Below are 17,803 nucleotides of genomic sequence, written 5' to 3'. Positions count from 1 at the left end.
TGACCCGGAAGCTGTACGCCGGCTCCCTCGGCCAGTAAAGCGAGATGAGCGCTGCAACCCCAGAGTCAGCCACGACTGGACCTAATGGTCAGGGGTCCCTTTAACTTTAGAACCATGAGGACTAGGGACCTGCTTCGTTTTTCGTGGAAAGGGCCATCGCTCAGTGATAAAGAGCAAGCAGAAGGGCCCGGGTTCAGTGCTTCTCCAGATGTGGCTGTCCGAGAGATGCCCATCTGAAATCCTGGAGACCCACTTAGTGTAGACCAGGGGTCAGCAACCTTTTTCATCTGTGGGCCGGTCCACTGTTCCTCAGACCATGTGGTGGGCCAGACTATATTATTTTTTTTTGGGGGGGGGGGAATGAACGAATCCCTATGCCCCACAAATAACCCAGAGATGCATTCTAAATAAAAGGACACATTCTACTCATGTAAAAACACACTGATTCCCAGACCGACCACAGGCTGGATTTAGAAGGTGATTGGGCTGGATCCGGCCCATGGGCCTTAGTTTGCCTACCCCTGGTGTCAATTCTCCATTTGTGTCTCATTCTTTTTTTAGACAACACCATAACTTTGGATTTGCTATTTGTTGTTTAGTCGTTTAGTCGTGTCTGACCCCATGGACCAGAGCATGCCAGGCACTCCTGTCTTCTGATTTGCTATAGTTAATTGTTAATTGTTCGGCATTACAATAAACAGTGAGAGATCTTAGAAGTTTTTTTAGGCCTACACAGGAGAAGGAAATTAGAACTGCGTCAGCCACATATAAGAGAACCGGGAGGGGTGTACCAGCCAATTTAGGGGGCTAGCATTTTCTTTCTCCATGTTTCCTACTAAGGAGTTAATATAGAAGTTGAATAAAGTAGGCGCAAGGACGCAGCCTTGTTTAACGCCATGGGAGGTTTGGATTTTCTTGGATAAATGGCCCTGTCGGTCACACCTAACCCCAAGTGTTTTTGTATAAACTGCAGAAGAGACACAGTAGACATCTGTCTATGTTTGAGGCGCTTGGTTTTTCCCAAAGCCTGTCTCGTGATATTAAATCGAAGGCAGATTTAAAGTCTATGAAAGCTGTGTAGAGGGATCCTCCTTTTCTTGAGGTATATTTTTACGCAAGATGTTGGAGTACCGTGGTACCTCGGGATGCGAATGGGAGCCCCGTTTGCATCCTGACTAGAACATAAGACACGATGGCGCATGTGCGTGAGTCGCGTTTTGCAGCTTCCGCGCATGCGCGTGACATCATTTTGAGCATCTGCGCATGCACGAGTGGCAAAACCCAGAAGTAATGCGCTCCGTTACTTCCGGGTTGCTGCGGAGCGCAATCCGAAAGCACTCAACTTGAAGCACATTCAACTCGAGGTATGACTGTACTAGGCCTTGGTCTAACTAAAGTTGACCGGTTTGGTGTTGACAGTCCTGAAGAAGATGAGCCCAAGTCTGGCTTCCTACGGTCCGTGTAGGAGCAGCCTGGCCCACCCTCCCCTCTTTTCCTCCCCCAGTACCCAGAGTGGCTGCAGAGCCACCGCGACTCCCTGCCACAGGAGCAGTTCGAGAAGTACCAGGAGCAGCACAGCATCATGGGCAGGATCTGCGAGCAGTTTGAGGCCGAGCTGCCCACCGACGGGGACACGGAGCACAAGGCCCGCTTCGAGATGGTCCTGGACCTCATGCAGCAGGTGGGTAGGGGGGAGAGGGCATGGAGGGCAGGAAATTGAGCCCCCTGCCATGGTTCCCTTGCTGACGCCGCTGCCTGTTTTGTCTGCCTTCCAGCTCCAAGACCTCGGTCACCCCCCCAAGGAACTGGCGGGAGAATCGGTGAGTTTGGGCCAGGGGCAGATGGTGACCCCTCCCTCCCTCCCTCCCTCCCTCCCTCCCTCCCTCCCTCCCTCTCTTTCTCTCTTTCTCTTTCTCTCTTTCTTTCTCTCCTTCTCCCCTGTCCTGCCCGCATTCACTTCCTTCATTCCTCCAGATGTAGTTGGACTACAGCTCCCTTCTTAATTCTGCCCACGCCTTTCCTTCCTGCAAGCCAATCAGAGAATTGTGGGGTTGGAAGGGATACCCCCAGGGCCATCTAGTCCAACCCCCCCCCCCCCCCAGAATCGCAGCGAAAGCATCCCTGGCAGGTGGCCAACAAACCTCTGCTTGGAAACCTCCAGCGAAGGAGCGCCAACGTTCAGACGGGGCTCATTCCTCTGCCAAACGACTCTTGCTCTCAGAAAGCTCTTCCTCAGGGTTAGTCAGAATCGCCTTTCTTGCAATTTGTTGGTTAACATCCTGCCTTCCGGCACAACAGGAAATATTCCATAGAACGGCACAGTTGTGAGGGCAACCTGCGGGTCATCTAGTCCAACCCCCTGCAATGCAGGGGTCCCGGCTAACCTCCCCCTTCTCTCCATCTTCTTCCTCCTGCAGCCCCCCGGCCTGAACTTCGACCTGGAGGGAATGAATCTGCCAGACGCAGCCAGCTCGGGAGGAGGAGACCAGTGCCAGATAATGTGACCCCACAGAACGAGCGGACCGGGAGGAACGTGGCAGAGGGGTCCCCGGAGGGGCATTACCGTGTCCGGGGTTGGGGGGGCTGATTCTCTCTCCCCCTCCCCACCTCCTTTTATTTTGGTTTTCTTCAATCACCAGGTGCCTAAAAGGGGCTGGGCTGACTGTGTTAATATGTATGTGTGCGGGGGAACTTTATAAGAAAAAATCCAAATAGGATGATACAAGTCAGAGGCTTTCAGAAAGTCTCAAGGGATGTAAATGGACATGCTGCTGCCGTCTCTGGGGTCCTGGGGTGGGTGTGTGTATGCGGGGGTGCAAGAGACCCCCCCCCCACTTCTTTCCCTCTCCTTCCCTGCCCTGGACCGACTAACAGATGGAGCTCAGCCGCTGTGTGTGTGTGTCAATTGCTCCCCTGGTTGGCTCTTGAAGGAGCCAAGCAGGTGTGGGGGGGGGGGTTGCTGGGGGGGTCAGAGAAAGCGACAGCACCCGCCAACGGACCACCGTCTTAGGCCTACAGTTATCAGTAACAGCAGGTCCTCCTTTTTTTTGCCTGGGGTTCCCTGGAATCTGCCTTTTGGAAGCCGGCCGGCGCCGCTCCTTCGAAGTTCTATGACGGTTTTGGGCCACGCAAGAAGTGCTGGCGCTGGACCAGAATCCCCTCCGCACCTGGCAGGGAGGAAGAGGGAGTGTCCAGCGGCCCCACCTGAGCCCCAATGGGGATGCTGGCCGAGGCGATTTTCAGAAAGCACTGATTTAAAGGGGGACATTGAAAACGTCCCTGCCCCAAACAGCTGCTGAGTGCCCTCTCTCCCCACTTTTCAATACTAACCCTCCCTGCCCCTCTGGTTAACACTGCCCCTCTCTATCTCTGGGCCCCCGGGAACTGGGGCTTGGCCAGAGAGAAAGCCAGGAGAGGTCAGTCGGGGGGGCGACGCCATCCTCATCCCTGCCAGGACTGGTGGGGGGGGGGGCTCTGGGGTTTATGTCTGCTCTACTTCCTGAGACTGGCAGAACCTCAGAGGGAGGCGTGTTTGTGTGTGTGTGTAAGGATAATTATTAAAAATAAAGGTGGAAAAGCTGATCCTCGACCTCTTTTCGCTTCTCTGCGTTTTCTTTTGATGAAGCACTGTGTGTGTGTGTAGAGAGAGAAGTCAAGGCTTACTCCGGACACCCTGTTTTGTGTGAGAATGAAATTCCCTCCTCCTTTTCCTCCCTGCTTTAAGAGCCGGATGATGCCAGGCTCACCTCCGAAGGGGATGTTGCAGAGCTAGAAAAGGTTCATATGATCAAGGAGCAGACATAGGCAAACTCCTGGCCACGGTTTGGATATTGATCTTCTTGACATTGAATAGGTAAAGGTAAAGGGACCCCTGACCATTAGGTCCAGTTGCGGACGACTCTGGGGTTGCGGCGCTCATCTCACTTTATCGGCCGAGGGAGCCGGCGTACAGCTTCCGGGTCATATGGCCAGCATGACTGAGCCGCTTCTGGCGAACCAGAGCAGCGCACGGAAATGCCATTTACCTTCCTGCCGGAGTGGTACCTATTTATCTACTTGCACTTTGACGTGCTTTCGAACTGCTAGGTTGGCAGGAGCAGGGACCAAGCAACGGGAGCTCACCCCGTCATTGCGGGGATTCGAACCGCCAACCTTCTGATTGGCAAGTCCTAGGGTGTAGATGCTCCTTCAGGTCTACTGGGCTGAGGCCGTTTAGGGCTTTCAAGGTCAGCACCAACACTTTGAATTGTGCTCGGAAACGTCCTGGGAGCCAACGTAGGTCTTTCAGGACTGGTGTTATGTGGTCTCGGCGGCCGCTCCCAGTCACCAGTCTGGTTGCCGCGTTCTGGATTAGTTGTAGATTCTGGGTCACCTTCAAAGGTAGCCCCACGTAGAGCGCATTGCAGGAGTCCAAGCAGGAGATAACTAGAGTATGCACCACTCTGTTGAGACAGTCTGCAGGCAGGCAGGGTCTCATCCTGCATACCAGATGGAGCAGGAAGACAGCTGCCCTGGACACAGAATTGACCTTCGCCTCCATGGACAGCTGAGAACTCATGGAAATTCTGTGAAGCTGAATGTGGGGCAAATAACAGAAAGTCCTCCTTGAGGCGACACAGAGTTGAACTGCGGAACTCTCTGCCACAGGAGGCAACCTAGAAGCCTTGAAAGGAGGACTGGAACCTGAAATGGGGGAGCCTGATCGTGGTGGTGGTTGAACATCAGCGACATATTATACTATATAATAAAACAATACGATATATTTTGATTATTGTTTTGATTGTTATTTAGGAGCTGCCGCTCTGGGCGCGCCTCTCTATGGCCCTCCTTCCTTCCCTCCCCCTGGAGCCCTTCTGCGCGCTCCTCTCGGCGCCTCTCCCCTCCCTACCCGGAAGCACTCCCCTCGCGCGTGCGCGTTCCCCTCCCTCCTCCGGGGTCGGTTGCCTGGGAAGTGTCGCAAAGTGTCGTGGTCGGGGGGCCGTAAAGCGCAGAAAGGGAAAAAAACACACAGCCCTGCTCGGCGGCGGCGGCGGCGGCGGCGGCGTCCGGGGAGCATCGGCGGCTGGGCGGCCCCATGGCGGCGGCGGCGCCGGAGGCGGTGGCCCCCCGGCCTGGAGGCGGAGGGGGAGGCGGAGCGGCCTCCAGAGGTGAGGGGGGGAGGGGGTCCGACGCTTGCTTCCCCTCCTCCGTCCCCCCCCCCCCGAGAGGGCGGCTGAGGCGACCGAGACACCCCCCCCCCCCGAGAAGGCCCAGGAGGGGGAAGGGAAGGAAGGGCAGGAAACGGGGGGCTGCTCCCCTCCCCCCTCCTTCGCCATAGAAGCTGCCCTGCAAAAAGGAGGAGGGTGGTTTCTTTCTGGTGTCACCCCCCCCCCCCAAAATGGATTGAGAAAACGCCCCTCCTGGGGGCAGGAAGACGCGGGTGGGGGAGGGGAGGAGGCGTTTTTCAGGAAGAGCCCCTCCCCCCAAGAGGAGGGGGGGTCGAAAAGGGGACTCCCCCCTCTATATATATCTCTATTCCTCGGTTTCGGAGTCCCCCCCCCCTCGTGGCCCTGGGGTTCCTCGGGGGCCCCGCCTTCTCCTGCCTCCCTTCCCTGCTCCTTCTGGCCTCTCTCTGCCCCCTTTGCCCCCGTTTCTGCTTCGCCTCTGCATCCCTGGCTTGTGTTTCTTTCTTTGCCCATTCTCTCCGTGGCCGCTGCTATTATTCACTTGGCCTTAAGGTCACAACAATTAAAACACAATAATATTAAGAACAGGTTGCAGCCGCTTCCAGACGCCAAAATGAGGTGGAGCCTAAAAATATACATCTCTGTTTCTAAGCAGGGCCAGTCTCTCTCTTCATCCGCCCTCGTAACTTTATCTCCGTTTATGTTCAGTCTCTGTTGTGTATTTATATCCATATTTATTCACTGATATCTATGTTTATCTATGTCACCTCCCTCTGTTTAGCTCTGTTAGTTTCTGTTTAAAAAAATTCCTGCCAGTAGCACCTTAGAGACCAGCTAAGTTTGTTCTGGGTGTGAGCTTTCGTGTGCATGCACACTTCTTCAGATGCACTGAAACAGAAGTCACCGGATCCTTATATATAGGGAGAGGGTGGGGAGGGGTATTACTCAGAAGGGGGGTGGGAATGGGGGATTGGCTGATAGGTGTGGTAAACCTGTTGACGACTGTTAAGTGGCCAAAAATAGCTTTATCATGTATAATGAGATAAGAATCCAATGTCTCTATTCAAACCAGGTCTCTCCATGGTTTTAAGTTTGGTAGCAAGTTGCAATTCAGCAACTTCTCTTTCCAGTCTACAGTGGTGCCTCGCAAGACGAAATTAATTCGTTCTGCGAGTTTTTTCGTCTTGCGAATTTTTCGTCTTGTGAAGCACGGTTTCGGAAAAGTTTTGGAAAAGCTTCAAAAATCACCAAAGTCTTCAAAAACCTCAAAAAAGGCTACCACACCACGTGCTATGAGTTGCTCCTCGAAGTCAAGTCGCAACTGTATTAACGGTGTTAAGAAAAAGGAAACGAACTTGCAAGACGTTTCCGTCTTGCGAAGCAAGCCCATAGGGAAAATCGTCTTGCGAAGCAACTCAAAAAACCAAAAACCCTTTCATCTTGCGAGGCATTTGTCTTGCGAGGCATTTGTCTTGCGAGGTACCACTGTATTTCTGAAATTCTTTTGTAGCCGTGTTGGTCTGCTGTAGTCAAAACAAAATTTAAAAAATTCCTTCCAGCAGCACCTTAGAGACCAACTAAGTTTGTTCTTGGTATGAGCTTTCGTGTGCATGCACATGTGCATCTGAAGAAGTGTGCATGCACATGTGTATCTGAAGAAGTGTGCATGCACATGAAAGCTCATACCAAGAACAAACTTAGTTGGTCTCTAAGGTGCCACTGGAAGGAATTTTTTTTACCTGTAACTAGTTTCTGTTTATCTATTCATCTGTCTTCTTTATCTGTACATATCTTCCTATATGTAATCTCTACCATTTTAACTAAAGCTGTCCGTTTATATTTTATCTTTCTGCTAGCTATATCATTTCTCTCTATTTATCATATGTTTATATTTACCTTTTTTAGCTATTCATATTTAATTGTATTTATCTTTAGCTTAAGTCTGTTTACATTATTTTTTCCTATCTTATCTTTTTTATTCGTTCATTACACTTTTGTCCTCCAGGGAGCTCAGGAGCTCCCTGTTTTATTTTGACAACAACCCTGTGAGTTAGGTTAGGCCTAGAGAGGAGAGACTAGTCCAAAGTTCATGGGTGAGAGTTCTAGCTGAACAGGGATTTGAAGCAGATTAATGGGCATGGCTAACTTAGATCCATTAACATTTTAGTTCAGTGGTTCCCAGTTAGCTAAGTACTGAGGACCCCTTGTTTTTCAAAAGCCAATCCGTGAATCCCCCTACTTTTGAATTTTTTTGTATCTCTAGGTAGTTTTTGTTATGTGAATGGTGCCATGGACTCCTTGGGTGGGTTACGTGGACCCCCCACCCTGGGGCCTGCGGACCACCAATTGGGAACCACTGTTTTGTTAAATACAACTCAGAACTTTCTCAGCCCAGTGCTGTTTTTTTATTACTACATCAGCACCTTAGTTTTCTTCCAAGAAGTCCAAAGTAGAAAATATGGTTCTCCCTAATTTTCCTCCCCTCACAACAACCTTGTGAGGTAGGTGTGACCAGCTGTGAGAGAGATTCCTTCAAATCTTGCACTCCAATGAAATCCACAATATGGTTCTCAACTTCATGGAAGTTATGAAAATGCATAATTTAGGATTAAATATATTTAGTAATGTGTACATGGATATGAAATAATTAGGGGCACATTTGTTTGTGATTTGCCATCTTTTCTGCTTCTGTGTATATCTGTATATGTGTGAGTGGAGAGAGAGAGAGAATGCACACACACAGATCTGCACACATAAACAGATTTATATCCCACTTTTCAGGGTGAGAAAACTTTCTTATATGATGACTTACAAGAGTTTGAAGCAGCAGTGTACAAAGCCCGAAGGCAATAGTTGTTGGTCCATAAGAGGAATTTCCCAGTCCACACCTGCCTGGGCAGGATCTTGATCAGGACCAAACCAAAATGTCACAAAAAGCAGACAAGTGTTTGAGTTAACCAGAAAGGAGACTGGCTGTTAAATGAAACAGGAGTTGGAGGAGCTGAAGGTGGGTGGGAGGGGAAGAAAAAAATTAATGGAATTAGTCAGGATCTTGAGGTCTGCACTTGAGACTCATCCTCCGGGTGGTGAGTGCAGACTGAATGAGGCTCATCAGGCTGCCCCCAAGTCTCATTGTGGGATGGAGAAACCGTGGCTGGATCCCCTTGTTTAAAACAAAGCCCCAACATTTATCCAGATCTGTCTCTATCAATATTATAGATAGATTGTCTGTCTGTGTGTGTGTATACACACACACAAGTAAAATTGAGAGAGCTGTCCATTGATGTGTATAAAATAAATTTTTATGTAAGTAACGTATGTCTTATTGCTGCCAAAGGAATCTTCAAACCCCTTTTTCATACTATGCTTTGAAAAAAAATTTCTGGTATGAGATGTGTAATATAATCCTTACCATGATGCCAGTCAAAGGAAGCGCCAGGAAAGTTTTGGGTCTGGATGAAATGTTAGTGACATTGTTTATTTCTTACACGTTTCTATCCCACCTTCTTCCCTCCAAGGAGCTGAAGGGCTCTCCTCCCCATTTTGTCCTCACAAGAACCCTGTGAGGTGGGTCAGGCTGAGAGGCAGGGTCTGGCCCCCAAGGCCAGCCAGTTTGAGACTCCATGAACTGTATAATCATGCCTTGTCTTTCTTGGACTGCACTTTTTTGTAAAGTTCAATTATGGATACAATAAAAAGCACACACACACACACTATAATATAGATAAAATGATTACCGTATTTTTTGCTCTATAAGACTCCCTTTTTCCCTCATAAAAAGTAAGGGGAAATGTGTGTGCGTCTTATGGAGCGAATGCAGGCTGCGCAGCTATCCCAGAAGCCAGAACAGCAAGAGGGATCGCTGCTTTCACTGCACAGCGATCCCTCTTGCTGTTCTGGCTTCTGAGGTTCAGAATCTTTTTCCCCCTTGTTTTCCTCCTCCAAAAACTAGGTGCGTCTTGTGGTCTGGTGCGTCTTATAGAGCGAAAAATACGGTATATATCTAAATAAGTTATGTGGCACCAAATGGTGCCATCTGTTAGGAGGTCTCTGGCTCCTTCCACTGGAGGGCCAGTCCAACGTTCCCCTGTGAAGCCCGGAATGTATTTCATGCTGATTTATTTGGGTTGCTGGGACTTGCATGCCTCTTTTCCTTTTGCATCCTGCTTCAATATTTTGGGGGGATGTCAAGCAGACTATTAATAGTTCTGAAATACAATTTATTTTAAAAATAAACAAATGTGCATCTCAAATGATTTGGAAGGCAGTAAATCTCCAGCCTTTTCAGTGGGGCCTTTAGTTCATTTGAACTGAACTGTTTCGTGCAGATAAATAGTATTAACAAAGCAAAAGATTTATATGATCTGAAGAGAAACCAGAGTATTAATAATATAATTTTATCACTTATAACCCACCCATCTGATCGGGTTACTCCAGCCACTCTTACATAAGTGAGCGTTGATACTTAAACGTGCATGTTTTTGCTTGCACATGCTTGTATATAAAAACTGTGTGTTTGCGTCTGTTGCTTTTACGCTTAAGAAAGGGAAAAGTTCAAAGCAATGCAACAGTGAAAGCAAGTCTCAAGAAAGGAAGAGGGAGCAAGAGAATCCGTTATCTGCTACCCCAAACTTATTAGTGCACGGGCAAAATAAAACTGAGATAAATTAGGTGTGGCTGTGAATTTATTGATCCTTAAGGTGCCACAAGACTCGTTCTAACTATATGTATGAGTTTCACTCCCTGTAACTTTCTCCTCCTGTCTTCATTTGCAAAACGGGCTCTCACAGCCGCTTCTGATCCCTGTAGCAACAGGGGTGCTAAGGTGCATCATCGGTGGCCCATCAACTGCCTGAGCCTTGAAAGTCATAGAATCAAAGAATTGTAGTTTTTGAAGGAGCCCAAAGAGCCATTTGGTCCAACCTCCTGCAATACAGGAGGAGTCTTCCAGCTGAGAGAGGCAACTCCACACAAATAAATGTGTGACTGTTTACCTGTTTCTCCACCAGCCGCCCTTAACCCTGGTACTAAAGAGATCCTTTGCACTAATGTGGAGACCTTTCAGGAAAAGCAGGATTGAAACCACCTCACTTCAAATTCCATCTTCTGCTTTCTCCCCCAGTCTGACGTCAGTTCTACAGCGCCAGTTCCCAGAGAGCTCCTGGATCTACTCTGCTCGAAAAGGGAGTCGGGGAAAGGTAAGTTTCTGCCTTGAGGTTCCTTAGTCCCTGCCCAAGAGTACAGAGCAGTGAGCAGAACTTTTGGGTGTCCAGTGCTGCTGGGGGGTGGCCTGGCATCCCTCCCAGATAAGTGTGTCCTTCAGGAGAAGCCCCATTGCTGATCAGTCCAACTTATTTCAAGTTAAAGTAAAGGTAAAGGGACCCCTGACCGTTAGGTCCAGTCGTGACCGACTCTGGGGTTGCGGCGCTCATCTCACTTTATTGGCCGAGGGAGCCGGCGTACAGCTTCTGAGTCATGTGGCCAGCAGGACTAAGCTGCTTCTGGCGAACCAGAGCAGTGCACGGAAACGCCATTTACTTTCCTGCCGCAGTGGTACCTATTTATCTACTTGTACTGGTGTGCTTTCGAACTGCTAGGTTGGCAGGAGTAGGGACCGAGCAACGGGAGCTCACCCCGTCGCAGGGATTCGAACTGCCGACTTTCTGATCGGCAAGTCCTAGGCTCTGTGGTTTAACCCACAGCGCCACCCGCGTCCCTATTTCAAGTTAAACGCTTACAAAATTGGGAGCGTTCATCTTGTGTTGGAATGAAAATACAGTCTTAATCAATGCAGAGGCCTTTATCCACTGGTGGTGCTGCTCTTACCAAATCGTGCGTCAGAGTCGTATGAGCGTAAGAAGAGCCTGCTGGTTCAGGCCAATGACCTGTCTAGTCCACCGTCCTGTAATCACAGCAGCCAACCAGCTGCCTCAGTGGGAATCCCAGAGGCAGGATTGGAGCACAAGAGCATTCTCAGTTGGTATTCAGAAGCACTGCTGCCTCCGACTCTGGAGGGTGGGCGCAAATTCCTCCTCCGTGAATTTGTCCTGCCCTTTTTTAAAGCCATCCAGGTTAGTGCATGGTTTCTGTAATCTGCTAATTCTGTGGATGTTGAATTCTGTGATGTTTTGCTAGGGTTCCTCCCTATTTTGTTTATTTTTTATGATTTTCTTTACGATAATCTTTATTGTCATTATCCCATACAGAACAACGTAATTGAAAAAAATCTACATCAGACATTCAAAAACCCACAAGCCAGCTATCCTAGCCTGGTTAGCGCCCTAAAAACTCTGATAGTAAGGTAAAGGTACCCCTGCCCGTACGGGCCAGTCGTGTCCGACTCTAGGGTTGTGCGCCCATCTCACTTAAGAGGCCGGGAGCCAGCGCTGTCCGGAGACACTTCCGGGTCACGTGGCCAGCGTGACCAAGCTGCTCTGGTGAGCCAGCACCAGCGCAGCACACGGAAACGCCGTTTACCTTCCCGCTATAAAGCGGTACCTATTTATCTACTTGCACTTAGGGGTGCTTTCGAACTGCTAGGTGGGCAGGAGCTGGGACCGAAAGACGGGAGCTCACCCCGCCGCGGGGATTCGAACCGCCAACCATGCGATCAGCAAGCCCTAGGCGCTGAGGTTTTACCCACAGTGCCACCCGCGTCCCTTTTAAAACTCTGATACCCCATAATTAAATACAATACACTCCCATAGAGACTCCTTACACTGCGTTTAAAACCAAAATCACATTTGGATAGAAACTGTTTCTCAGGCGGCTAGTCCTAGTCTTTCTAACCCTGCACCTTCTTCCAGAAGGCAGAAGCTGAAAGAGATCATTTCCGGGGGGTGCGCACTATCCTGCGCTATCTCTGCAGCTTTCTTATGGCACCTGGAAGCGTAGATTGGATCCAAGGCATTTATATCCCAATCTTCAGCAAAAGGGGTTCTCAGAGTGAATTACAAATACTGGTGATAAGACAGTCCCTGTCCTCAGGCTTGTGATCTAGAATTCACAAAAGGAAAAGGAATTGGGAGCGAAGAGGGGGAAAGCAATCTCTGGTACTATTCCCTAGAGCACAGATAGGGAACCTCAGGCTCAGGGACCCCCCAGACCTCTCCGTCCAGCCCCTGGGACTCTGCCCTCACTGACCTGTGCTTTGCATCCTCCTTGAGTGTCTTTGCCTGCCTGAAATATGCCCTGGGTCTCTGGTAATGCTTCTCATTTGCCTGCATGGAGGGTAGAGACGGGTGGGCATGTAGAAGGTCTTTGACGATTGCTCATAGCCGAGTAAGATTATCTTGCATGAAAATGGTCTTAACAGTGAATCCGTAAGTGACTGTGGAGGCCAATTCTGGATCCACACATCCTTCCACAGTGGGGACATTGGTTTCTGGGCAGGAGTTGATCATGGTGAATGTTTGCTAAAAGGTCAATTTGCATTCGTTGTTCTGCCCACTCTTGCTTCTGACCCTGCCGACTTCTGGCCCCCAGAAGGTTCCCTAGAAGGGAATGCGGCCCCTGGGCTGAGAATGTTCCCCGTCCCTGCGATGACCAGCTGCAGCCTCCCATCTCTGTCTCTCTTTCCCTCTCCAGCTGCCTGGTGGAGGGATTTCAGGCTGCTACGTCCCCTGGTAGGGGAGCCTTCGGGAGAGAGGGGCTTTGAATCCCACCTGCCCTTGATTCTGGGGTTGAGCAGTGGCTCAGCACAGGGGACGGCTCTGACTCCACCTAGGGAATTACACCTGGAGGGGAGCATGGCTTTGGCCTCTGCTGCCTTGCGTGATGCTTCCCTCTTCCCCTTCAGCTCAGGCCAGGGCTCCTGGCTGGGCCTTTTTAATTCTTCCAGCAGCCAAAAGCCCTCGGAGCGGCTAGTGACCTTGGGTGGCCGCCCTCCTCCTGCCTGTTCCCTCCCTTATCTGCTTATGAGCAGTTCTGGGGCCCAGCCAGGATGTCTCATGGCCTCAGCCGGGCTGCCTCCACCTCCTCTAATCGCTCCCTGCGCAAGCCATAGCTTCCCTTTCCCCTGCTTTCCTCTGGGCTTTCCCTTGGCACTTTTTCAGAGTGAAGCTGTCTAGGGTCCCAGCTTCCCCAGCCACTGTGGGGATTGGTCGACTGGCTCCACTGATCCTTCCCCCTCCCAGACAAAAAGAGGGAGGGGCGAAGGAGGAGCTGCAGGTCAGCTCAAAAGAGTCCCGGGTCTTCGGATGCTGTGACTTTGGATTAGTTTCAGTTGAAACCAAGGGCCAGTTGCTCTTGTTGGTAACATTTATTCCCCCCACGTGTTGCCCCACATGGTTTTTCACCAGGGAAGGTGGAAGCTGTGGTTCCTGCAGGGCCGGGGGTGGACTAAATGAACGCTGGGCACCCCCTCAATTCTATGCTTGCTTTGCCTTCCTCTGTGCTGCCTCTCTGTCACCTGCCCCCCAGCCAGCAACTCTGATGCCTGTCTCACTCTCATTTCCATGTGACAGCCCGGCCTGTAGAAGAGGGTGAATCAGCCAGAAACTAGCCACTTTCGCTGGCAATTAGGCCAGCAGGAGCCTCTTCAGAGTCGGGCGATACCTCCTGCCCTTTGTCGTCTTCTTGAGCCCAAGTGACTTCCCTTAGACCTCACTCCGAACTTCCTTCCCTGCAGAAATGGCTGAAGGCTAACCCCCACCCCTCACTCTCCAGAGTTTATGGCCAGGCACCAAAGAGCTGGGCTGCTCCCTCGGTCTGCTCTTGATCGCTGGTGGGCCTCTTATTTCAGAAAACAAGCAAGAAATCCCCCATGCCTCATAGCTTAACTTAGTGCTTCTCCTGCCAGCTATGGATTTACTTAGCTGGCAAATGCAGGAGCGTTCTTTGTACATGAGCGGGATGAAATCCAATACAGTGGTTTCTCCGGTTGCGGATGGGATCCGTTCTGGAGGTCCGGCCAGATCCTGAGGTTTTCGCAACCGGAGGACCGCTTCTGTGCATGCGTGCATGGCAAAACCCGGTAAAATACTTCTGGGTTTGCCGCTTATGTATCCCAGAGGGTTACGTAGGCGGAGGTACTACTGTGTATAATAAACACAGCACCAGCAGTGTTGCCTCTTCATAAACCAGGTTGGCAATGAAAGAATGAAAGCTGGCTGTTTTCGGATGCATGCTGGAAGTCTCAGGCGAAGGACGTCTGTGTCTGGGGCCAGCAAGATATAGGAGAGTGCAGTTGCTTTGGGGTTTTTTGCATATGGTGCATGGCAAGGTGCTACCCTCTGGTCATTCAGATGTTGGTGGGAGAGGGGGCATCGGAGGCAGAATGTAACACTCGGGTTGGCTCATGCAGAGGTCCCAGGTAGCCAGGCTCATAGCCGCTTAGGGCTCTCCAGGTAACAACCAACACTTCTAGTTGTGCCTTGGAGCTCAGAGCGCCTGGCCTTGAGGAGCTGCTTCCTTGAACCACTGCTTGGACACTGCAGGAAGGGAAGGTGCTCTTGTTCCCGGGTCCTGCTTTTGTGAGGCATCTGGTTACACACTGGGCTAGATGTCATCGTCCGCCCCCCCCCCCCCGCCTGATCCAGCAGCCAGGCTCTTCTGATGTTCATATGGAACCTCCAGGTCCAGGGGTAGTCTATCTGGATTCCATGGGGTATTTGCCCTCTGAGAGAACAGGAGCCTGGGCTAGGTAGGCCTCCTTGGCCTGATCCAGCAGCCAGGCCCGTCTTACATTCTTGTGTTGTTAGATGCCCGGGGGGCGGGGAGGAGTTCTTGCCTTCACCTTCTTCTCAGGCAGTTCCTGCAAGTTGTGGAGTTGGCCACAGGTAATAATAATAATAATAGTAATAGTAATAAATTTTATTTATACCCTGCCCTCCCCATACAAGGCTGGGCTCAGGGCGGCTAACAACCAATATAAAACAAATTGATTGAAATACAACTTAAAAACAAGATTAAAATACAGCATTAAAACATTAAAATGCAGCCTCATTTCAATGGAAACTCAAATCAGAAACGTTTTTTGGGGGATGAAAACGTCAAGTCTTCACCAAGGCTAACTATCCAGACTGGTCCTACGTGGGCCAGAAAAAAGCCAGGGAAGTCCCCAAATAGGAGTTCCAACACAGAAGGAGAAAGGAAAAAGGAAAGAAGGGGATCAAGTTGATTCCAAGGCAAAGGCCAGGCGGAACAACTGTCTTGCAGGCCCTGCAGAAAGAAATCAGATCCCGCAGGGTCCTGGTCTCATGAGGCAGAGCGTTCCACCAGGATGGGGCCAGTGTTGAAAAGGCCCTGGCTCTGGTTGAAGCTAATCTTAACTTCCTTAGGGCCCGGGACCTCTAGGGTGTTGCTGTTTGTGGACCTGTTTGTGGGGCATTCCAGGAGAGGTACCCCCCCCCCCCCAGATAAGGAACTGGGACCTGTGCTCCTTTTGGGGAGCGTGAAGAGCAGTGCCAGGCCTGCGTCTTCCACTCTGTGTGCGTCTCCTTGCAGATGGCACCTGGTACTTGGTCTGCACCACCAGAGCCTCTGTTGAAGGAAGATGAGATGGGCGGCTGTGGTGACTCACCTGACCCCCTGCTCTGTGGGAAACGGCTGCGGGGGGATGGGGGGTGCAGGAGGAGGAGGAGGTGGTGGCACCGGGCCTGCCCTCTGCCTTTCTGCCTCCCAGGCTCTGTCATCTCTGTGCTAATGCAAAAGTGACAGCTGACGGGGTGCAAAGAGGCACTTTCAGGGGAGGCTCATGAGCTCAGAGATTTGCTTTGCCGACAGAAGGTCCCAGAGTCGGCCGTCACTGGAACCTCCAGGTGGCGCCAGGAGAGACCCAGGGCAGTCCTTGTGGGTCAGCACAGGAAGTCCTGAGCAAGGCGTTTCCAATGTTTTCCAAACACACATCTTAGGTATCCGAAGTCTTGAATGAGGAAGGAAGCTTCAGAGCAGTCAGTGGACCCAAAATGTTTTTAGGTTGAAACCTCCTTGGCCCATAAACTCACCCCCAGTATACACCCTGCCTTATAGAAAAGTATTATTCAGAATATTGGTTTGCACAACCTGTTAAGGAAGGTAACGGCACAATAAAAACAGTCACAATTTATTCAAAATCTGGTTGAAACTGGCTTAATTGATTCACCGAAACAGATGGACTTCATCCAGTGATTTCAGCTTTTCAAAGTCCAAAAGTCATTTGCTCCTCTAGCACCTCTTAGCCCCCTCTAGGTAATCGCACTGCCCCCCGAGGGGGGGTGCCACCCCCTCCCCACTTTGGGAACTTCTGGCCTGGAGCTTCCATGTTTCTATTGCTGAGAGAACCGGAGTGTGAGAAGGCTTCTGGGAGGGAGAAGTTTTGCTGACCCAGCCAGGGAGCTTGGAGTGGCACCCCAGGGGCGCTGGGGGGGGGGCGGTTGGCTGCCCCACCACCTAGGTGGAAACGAGCTCATCAGAGAATAATGGGAGAGTTTGTGTGTGTGCCGAGGGAGCGTCCTGCTCTAAGAGGCTTGGAGGCCCCCTTGGTCCTTTGCATTCCGTGCCGGACAGAGTGACCGTTGGGGAAGGGCAGTTGGGCCCAGGGTCTCGGGGGGGGGGGGCTTCAGGAGGAATGGCTGCGATGTCACGGCTCCTGTTGGCTTCCTCGCGTTCGCAACCGTTGCTCCAGCTTTTCAACTAGTCAGTTCAAGCAGGCGTACTTCAGAGGGTGCTTTCGGAAGGCCCGAGGTGAAGTTCTTGGTGGGCCAGTTGATTTAGGGGATGCCCTGGCCCCAAACAAGGCCCAAGCACTTTCGAGGCCCCCCCTTGGGCCTTTGGATCGGGGCCTGGGAACGAATGGGGAGCCGGGGCCCTCGCTTTGGCCGGGGAGCCTTGCACATATCACGGCCCCCAACTGGAGGGAGGAGAGGGTTCAGATCCTCCTTGGGGCCAGGGATCAGCCTGCCTCTGGGGGCCAGCACCCCTTAGCCTTGCCTGGGGGGCAGTTTCAGCAGGCTGGGCCCCGCTCTCCTCCCAGCAGAGGCTGACCCCCATGCCAACAGCTTCTTCCACACAGTTGGGTCCCCCTTGTTGGCGCCGATGTTTACAGCCTCCTCCTTTTCTCTCTTTACTGAACCTCTCAGGGCGAATTCACGAGAAAACGCGATGTCAGACGCAGGAAGTAGCACGGATGGGAAAACAGATTTACCCAACGGTAAGAGGAGCAGGGTGGAGGGACTATTGAAACTTACATTGGCCTGAGTTCTTGGTGTGCTTTTCTCCAGTGGCTTCCAGCCACGTCGCTTTGGACTTGCAGGCCCCTGAATTGCAAGACCCACAACTTGTGTGTGGGCTAGAGTCCCACAAACCTTCCCGACACATCCCTGGAGTGCCTCCTGAATGTGTGTCTCTGACACAGGAGAAGAGCCTTCTCACCCGCCTTGTCCAGTGAGCTCAGGACTCCTCGCAGCTTGACCAGAGAGAGGTTCTGAGCTCGTGTTTCAGGCCGTTGTGGATGCAGAGTCGCCAGGAGAAGTCAGAGCCGCAAAGGCTGGGGTGGGAAAAGAAAAGCCCTCCCTTTTGGTTTTGCCCACGCCCACTCCTGAGTGTAGTGTCCTGGCCTGGGCAGTGCAACATGATCTCTTTGGCTCTGGGTTTTGAAACCCAAGTTGCATGGCGGCGGCGGCAGCTCCTGAGCTGAGTCCTTGGAGAGCTGCTGGATC

The 17,803-nt window shown here is 51.2% G+C and overlaps 1 protein-coding gene across 1 annotated transcript in view; it reads left to right on the top strand.

Moving 5' to 3' along the window:
* Positions 1 to 17,803, top strand: part of DCAF8 (DDB1 and CUL4 associated factor 8) — a 43,179-nt gene that overhangs the window by 10,627 nt on the left and 14,749 nt on the right. The window contains exons 6-10 of the mRNA XM_028710717.2: positions 1,505 to 1,681; positions 1,776 to 1,820; positions 2,418 to 2,501; positions 10,293 to 10,363; positions 17,225 to 17,295. Coding sequence (XP_028566550.2) covers positions 1,505 to 1,681; positions 1,776 to 1,820; positions 2,418 to 2,501; positions 10,293 to 10,363; positions 17,225 to 17,295 — 448 coding nt within the window. The remainder of the gene's footprint in view (positions 1 to 1,504; positions 1,682 to 1,775; positions 1,821 to 2,417; positions 2,502 to 10,292; positions 10,364 to 17,224; positions 17,296 to 17,803) is intronic.

This window comes from Podarcis muralis, chromosome 16 (assembly GCF_964188315.1).
Source record: "Podarcis muralis chromosome 16, rPodMur119.hap1.1, whole genome shotgun sequence".
NCBI classification, from domain to species: domain Eukaryota; kingdom Metazoa; phylum Chordata; class Lepidosauria; order Squamata; family Lacertidae; genus Podarcis; species Podarcis muralis.
The sequence above is the reverse complement of the archived record's forward strand: the minus strand, read 5'-3'. Positions and strand labels throughout refer to the sequence as shown.